The sequence below is a fragment of the Chrysochloris asiatica genome, unplaced genomic scaffold, assembly GCF_000296735.1.
Source record: "Chrysochloris asiatica unplaced genomic scaffold, ChrAsi1.0 scaffold00014, whole genome shotgun sequence".
Classification (NCBI taxonomy): domain Eukaryota; kingdom Metazoa; phylum Chordata; class Mammalia; order Afrosoricida; family Chrysochloridae; genus Chrysochloris; species Chrysochloris asiatica.
Window position 1 is genome coordinate 5,704,319 of NW_006408532.1, and position 7,850 is coordinate 5,712,168.

The 7,850-nt window shown below is 42.1% G+C and overlaps 1 protein-coding gene across 2 annotated transcripts in view; it reads left to right on the forward strand.

The window, feature by feature from the left end:
* Positions 1-7,850, forward strand: part of RALGPS1 (Ral GEF with PH domain and SH3 binding motif 1) — a 522,711-nt gene that overhangs the window by 286,558 nt on the left and 228,303 nt on the right. For both annotated transcript variants that reach the window (XM_006834782.1, XM_006834781.1), the window contains one exon: positions 4,687-4,813. In XM_006834782.1, the coding sequence (XP_006834845.1) occupies positions 4,687-4,813 (127 nt within the window). The remainder of the gene's footprint in view (positions 1-4,686; positions 4,814-7,850) is intronic.

The window sequence follows — 7,850 nt, forward strand, 5'->3', positions numbered from 1 at the left end:
ATTACATAAGACCATTGGACTCCTGAACCTCACCCAGAATCTTCTGTGGTGGAAAATTTCCACTGGAAACGACAAGCAGACCAACCTGGAATGACTAGAAAAACAGAAGATACTTCTTGAAAGAAAGACCAACAGGAAAAATACAAAACAATTAAGGCAGTTCGACTGATTACTTCAAGAACAAGCAAGTTGCTTGCCCAGGAGACATCAAGGCAAGTGTTCGGGTCCCCTCAGGGAAAACTCCTTCCAAGACTAACACTCAGTGGGAATACACAAGCAGACATGTGCTCTGATTGTAACCACGTTCGTCACCGATAAGGGGAAGTGAGGGAAAAACAGCAATGAAGCTGTGAGCTAAGCCCTACAATATTCAGTACACTCCTGTAAACTCGGGTGGAGACCTGGTTGGCCAGAACTGTGGCAAGAACTGGGGAGTCTTGGGCCCAGAGTCAGTGACATAGCCACAGAGGACTAGAGTGGAGTGTGAAGCGTCCAGTTGATAAGAAGAGAGGGCATATGCATAAGAACACCCACACTTGCAGGTAATACCCACTTGACCTGGCTTCAATGACTGGATGATCAGAGCTCAACTAGAAGAAGAAGGAAGAGGGAAAAAAAAAAGAGCAATCTAATACAATTTGATGAACTTGACCTACACACCTATGGATGCAGTAGCGCAAAAGAGAGAACAAATCTTTACAGCGAGGATCATTCTCACCCCCTCCATACACAGAGTAGACAGGGATGGGCAATTTGGACATTGGCTACCCAAAATGAGGGGCTGGAGGGAGGGGCTACAAAGGCAAGAAGTGACTGGCTTACAAGCTTTCAAGAGGGAGCCTAGATCCAGAGGGCATAGAGGAAGGTAGACTCTCCACTGAGTAGTATCCAATTTGTCTGGGCGGGGCTAATGAAAGGAGCTGGGGATAGGTCCCTTGTGGTATAACAGTGAATAATTGTTATTAGGACTGACTGCGAGGTTTGGAAATGTAAAGGTAGATGTTTTGTAGCAAAAGGAGGGGAGTGATTGACTTTGCAGTCCAAGAGTGGTGGTACCTGGAACCATCAAGGGAGAGGAGTGGAGTGTGAGACACTACCCAGAGAAGCAGTGATACCAGAGATGGAAGCAGAGACGATGACGTGGAGAGACCCAGAAATGGAGAGGGGCTGTGTGCTGATGACCAGGTGGCAGGCTTGCAGGATATACTCTTTGGTTGGTTGATGATGCATGGAGGGGATTGTAACCATGGCAATGAAACGATATACAATAGGATGAATGTAAAGCTAATGTTCTCCCATGTAAACTATCATGTAATTCACAATAAAATACTAAAAACAAAAAACAAAAAAACCCTATACAGGGTTGCTGTGAGTCAGAACTGAGTCGACATCACTTAACAACGACAATATAACTTTCCTAGATACCTCCATTTCCAGTAATTCATTTACTATTTGTCTTGGTTTTCAAGCTCCATTCACTCACCATGTTGTTAAAATATATATGTCTTTTTTTTTCTATTGAGTGAAGTACCCTAAGGGACTCAGATTAATCACTTAACCATTATTTTTATTAACCTAAAATGAAGACCCTAAGTCCTGGTGTGGCGCTGTGGATTAATGCGTCAGACTGCAGAGTCGTTTCAACTGCAAGATCGGTGGTTCAAGCTCACCAGCTGCTCCTTGGAAACCCTATACAGGGTCCCTATGGGTCGGGATCTACTCAATGGCACTTAACAACAATAATCCTGGCTCTATCGGTTGTCTGTATCCCTTAGCTTTGTAAAGAGGAGTGGTTGTATGTGAGGTACTTTGCAAACAGCAAGTGGAAGAGGCTGTTTTTTTCTGTCAGTTTGTTAACATGATTGGTAATAGATTCAAATTGATGAGTCACTTAAGCAATCATTATGTCTAGCATCTGTGTAGCATCTATGCCCTGGTTTGTCCTAAATTGCTCAGTGGGAAAGTAAAAGCTTGGTTTTTGTTCTCCACCTTCTTCAGCCCTGGTAGCTTTCTTTCAACTTACTCTTCTGCTTCTCCTCCCTGGAGATCATAATCCACAGCTGTTCCCCTGCACTGAATTGTCACCCACCAGTATTCTCTGCTACTCTGGAGACTCTGAGGATCAATGAATCCAGTAGAAGTTGCCTAAAGCTCCCTAGTACATTATACATGTCCTGGAATCCTGGATTTGCAGACCTGGATCCCAGGAATTGCATTGTATTAAGCTCTACCATGAGATTTGCTCCAAGTTATCATTGTGGTTATTGAGGCTGTTTGTGTTGTGTGTGACAGGAGAGTCCTCACTACATTGTTAGGGTACCAGTTTCCCCTCTGCCTTTCCAATACAAAAATTAGGGCATCATAGAAGAGAGCATTATCAGCACTGTATGCAAGGCTGTGAAGGAAGGATAGCTGCTTTATTCTCCTGCTTTTATGTTTCTTTCTCTTCCTTTTTTTAATCTTTGCTAGTTTGATAGGTGAAAAATGTTTCTTGTAATATGTGGGTTCAAAAGGTAATTAAGCAAAAAAGTGCCCATCAATGGAAGGATGGATAAACAAACTTTGGTACACACAAGCAATGGAATATTATGCTACCTTGAAGAATAACGAAGAAGCTGCAAACCACCACATAATGTGGATGAACCTTAAGGACATTATGCTGAGTGAAATTAGTCACAAAAGGACAACATGGAGAGAAGGAGCTGCTGAGGACTCCATACTCAGGAAAGAGAAGGACTGAGTGCTGGCGGCCAGGAGGCAGGCTTGTAGAATGTGCCCTTTGGTTGTTGAAATTATTATATATTCCGAGTGTTTTTGTGTACATCTCCCCAACCATCCTCCCCACCAACAAACAAACAAACAAAAAACAGAAGGAATGGAAGCAAATACTGTTAAATGATGATGCACAGAGGAGATTGTAATCATTGCAATGAAACAGTGGTGTAAAGCTGATGGTCTCCCATGTAAACTAACACTCAGTTCACCACACACACACAAAAAAATAAATAAAAAGGTAGTTAAAAAAAGCTCATTAATGGAAGAGTTCATTTTATGACCTGTTTTACAACATTTAGGGTGCTAATTGTCACATCGCTTCCTGTTCCTTTGCTTCCCCTCCAAACAAAACAAATTGTAAGGTCAGAAGTTGCCCAACCTACTGAAGAATCCCAGGAAAGTTAGTACAAAAGGGGGCACTAGTCTGTCTCCCTGATATTGAAAAGTCACCATACCGCTTCTCTCTACTGTATATTGAGGCTGTTGAACACTGCCTACCTCACTCTGAAGCATTTGGCAGGTCTCTTGGTTTATGTCCCTGCACAAACCATTGGGGTCTCATCTCAGCACTAAGTTTGGTCGAGGACATTCCAAGTTAGACTGCCTCTCCATTTGCACTCCTGAGATTAACCATGGATCTCAAGCCCCAGAAGCATTGGGCCTTAGAAGCCGGGCATGTAGGAACTCTCAGCATCAACCATGTGCTGTGTGCCAAAGCAAGCTCTCCCTCATTGACCCTGCCTTTCCTCTCAAGGCTGGTCTCTCAGTCTATACTCCTTTCTTCAGTGACACTGTATTCAAGGAGACTTGTTGCTATCTTCTGGCACCAGCCTTGTCCTAGGGCACACAGAACCACCACAGCGAGATTCAGTCCTGAAAAACAGTTTAAGTGTGTAGTTCTTCCCCTTGCCTAGTGACCAGCTTTATAAACCAGACATCTCCGTCACACAAGGATCTTGCTTCACTAATCTCTGGGCTGTGAATACCTGCTCATCCTGTACTTATTTAAATGAGTCACCCAGAGGTGACTGCATACAGAAAAGAAGGTTAGTAATACTAAAATATTGTACCCTGTTGTAAATGTGACATAGCCACAGATGATGGAGATTCTGGAAGAGACAACCTAGATTAGAGAGAGGGCTGGCTAGGTGGCATTTTTTTAGAGCCTTCTGCAATGGAAAATTAGTTGGGAAAGAGCAAATAGCTATGGGTTATATGGAAGAGACCTAGTATTACTATGAAATAACTTAGATGACCTTGAGCTTTCCTTTCAGCTTTCCGTTGTCTGTGCAACCAGAGGTAGTGCTGTACAGGGGATTCGGGCATTAATTATAACAGCAGACTAAGTGGCTTCAGAGGGTATCTTCAAGTGTGAAATTCTAGGAAAATGGAGAAATTAGGGCCATAATACTTTTCATCTCTGCATGAAATGATCTTTTTTTTTTTTAAATGAATAAAATTGATTGTATCACAAGAGACCTGTCTGCATTTCATTGCATCAGCCCCACCTAGACAGATTGGATACTACTCACTGGAGATTCTACCTTCTTCCAGGCCCTCTGGATCTAGATTCCCTCTTGAAAGCTTGTAAGCCAGTCACTTCTTGCCTTTGTAGCCCCCCGGCCCCCATTTTGGGTAGCCAATGTCCAAGTTGCCCATCCCTGTTTACTCTGTGTGTGGAGGGGGTGGGAATGCTTCTTGCTGTAAGGACTTGTTCCCTCTTTTGAGCTACTGCTCCCATAGGTGTAGGTATGAAATGACCTTTTAAAGCTTTTAGTTGTTCCCAGGATTTGGCACATGACAGGTATACCATTGAGGATGTTTTATTTTAAACTCTATCACTGTTAACCTTTTTCTTTACCTTCTGGTTTATTTCCCTTCTCTCTCACACGCTACCTCTTCTCTCTCCAGCTTCTGAATCGAAAAGACAAGACCACTTTTGAGAAGTTGGACTACCTGATGTCTAAAGAAGATAATTACAAGCGGACTCGAGAATATATCCGAAGCCTGAAGATGGTTCCCAGTATTCCTTACCTAGGTAGGAGGCTAAACTGGCTTATTATTTTTGCAGAAATCTGCTTAGTGGCAAGTAAGGTGTCTTTCTAGTTTCTCACTGAGAAATTTCCAGGATGTAGTATGGGCCGTGGATAAAGAGGCAATTGGTTGGTTCTGTGGGTTGGAACAGGCTGTTTATACTTCCCAGGGATGGGAACTTGAGGTCTTTGAAAGAAAAGACTCTCTGCCTCATGTATAGAATCTCAAACCTCCAGGAAGGTCACAATTACAATAACAAGACTCTTATTGGCACACCCACATTCTCCTGAACTTGTGAACCCAGAGCTAAGCCACTCTGTTTGGTTCTCTGGTTGTTAATAATATACTACATAAGAATTGTAAAAATAAGATTGTAATAATGATTGTTGATTTTTTTTCTGAATAGAAATGAATGCAAGTTCAATTTAAGGGATTAGGAAGAGAAGAAAAATGATGTCATTTCTTCTCCCATCTATATCCTTTCATTCATTTTAGTGCATGCAAAAATATACATTTTTACTCTATAGTGAAAGTCGGAGTCCCTGAGTGACATAACCAGTTAAGCACCAGACTGCTAGCTGAAAGGATGGTAGTTCAGACCCATCCAGAGGTACATTGGGAGGCAGGTCTGGCAATCTGTTTCTGAAACGTCACAGCCTGGAAAACAACATGAAGCGATTTCTACTCTGTGTGAAAGGAAAACTTAAATTGTGAACATGTAATGTCACTACCCAGGACTCTTGGTGTGGTGCTCTAGGATTAATACTGGACTGTGAACCACAAGGTCAGCAGTTCAAACCCACCAGCAGCTCCTTGAGTTGGAACTGACTCGATGGAACTTAATAACAACAACAACGTTTCTGTAGTTTGAGGGGACTTCAAAAAACTTTGTGGAAAAAATGGGATTTAAAGATAATGGAATTTTTCCATGAACATTTGACGTCTATAACTCAGACTCATCAGATAGATTTTTTTAAAAGTTTTTATTGTGAATTGAGTGAAACTTTACAGGGCAGATATCAGTTTTACATTCAACAAATCATATACCTTATTTCATTACAATGATTATAATCCCCTCCATGTACCATCAGTTATTTCTCTCTATTCATTTTAGCTCTTTTTCTTCTTTTTTTTTTTTTAAACACTCAGGCATATATAATAATTTAAACCACCAAAAGGCACATTCTACAAGTGTGCCTCCTGGCCGTCAGCTCTCAGTCCTCTCTTTCCATGAATCTAGAGCCCTCAGCTACTCCCTCTCTCCATGTCCCCATCTCTGCCTCCATCTCTGGTGTCGCTGCTTCTGCTCTTCTCCCTTGATGGTCCTAGGGTCCTCTGTTTCTGGACTATAAGATTAACTACTCCCCCATTTTTGTTACAAAACTTCTACCTTTAGAATTGTGACAATCGTAATTAGTCATAACAGTTACTCACTATTGAATCATAAGAATCTTATCCCCATCTCTTTTAACCAGACCCATCTAGACAAGATGAAAACTATTCAGTGGGGACTCTATCTTCTCCCCCAACTCTTAAACTAAACTCCCTCTTGAAACCTTGTAAACCAGTCACTTCGTGCCTTGATCGCCCCCTCATTTTAGGTGTTGTTTTTAAGTGCCGTTTAGTCGGTTCCGACCCATAGGGACCCTTTACAGGGTTTCCGAGGCTGTAAATCTTTACGGGAGCAGAAAGCCTCATCTTTCTCCCACAGAGCAGTTAGTAGTTTCGAACTGCTGACCTTGCAGTTCGCAGTCCAATTCGTAACCACTATGCTACCAGAGCTCCTTTTAGGTAACCAGTGTCTAAGTTGCCCATCACTAATCTACCTTGTATATAGAGGGGGATAGCATTGATAGTTGATGTGAAGCTTCCTTCCCTCTCTGTTGGTATTTTGAGCTAATACCTCCATGAATATATGTCAAGTTCATCAAACTGTAGCAATTTACCCTCATTTCTTCTATCAAAAATTGTTTTTCTTTTTTACTTCCTCTAGTTGAGTTCTGATTATCAAGCTATCAAGGCTAGGTCAGATGGGTACTGTCTGCAAGTTTGGGTGTTCTTGTGTTTCTCCCATCACTTTATATCAGCTGGATGCTTCACTCTCAGCTCTAGCCCTCTGTATCTATGTCCTTGTCCATGGACTCATGTGTCCCCAGATCTCACCACACTTTGAACCAACCATCTCTCATCTCCAGGTCAACAGGAATCTATGGAATGTGGTTGAACTCAGCCCATTTCTTCATTGCACCCTTTCCCCCTCTTCCACTCACTGGTAGACCAATGTGGTTTCCAGAAAGCTTGCATGCATGCTCATATGTTTGAGTTTCATTCTTAGAGGGGGATTTGTCTGGAAGGGACTTGATTGCTTATCTTGATGGCTTCCCGGCGAACAACTTGCTTATTCTTGTAGTAGCCAATCATACTGCCATTTTTATTTTGGGTTTTTCCTGATGATCTTTCTTTGAAGATATATCTTCTGTCACTCCAGCTGTTCCAGGTAGATCTGTTTATCCTTGCTAGTGGAGATGTCCCACCTCAAAAGGTTCTGGATGGGGTTCAGGATTCCACCTAAGGTCCTATACGCTGCAAAGGTTCCACAAGAGGCCTATTTCACTGGGCTAGTTCTAGAACCCCTGTTAGGTATTCCAATCAGTTATAGGCTGAAGACAGGCTTACAAGCTTTCTGTAATCATATTTCTTGACATTCCTTTCTATCCCATTTAAGTGTCTATTTTACAATACTAGTCAAGGGAAACCAATATTCATAAGACAGTCAGGAATCTTAGTATTCTTCAGAATTATAATCTTCACACTATGCCTAGATTCCTGTATCACAGAGCCTATTGTTCCAAGGTTGAATATACATCATTATTTACTTCTGTCCCATTTAGCCCATGCCAGCCTGTCTCAAACTTCGTCTCTCATACTTTGGACATATTGTCAGGAGGAACCAGTCACTGGAGAAGGATATCATGTTTGGTAAGGTGGAGGGTCAGAGAAAAAGAGGAAGACGCCTAATGAGATGGATTAGCCAAGTGGCA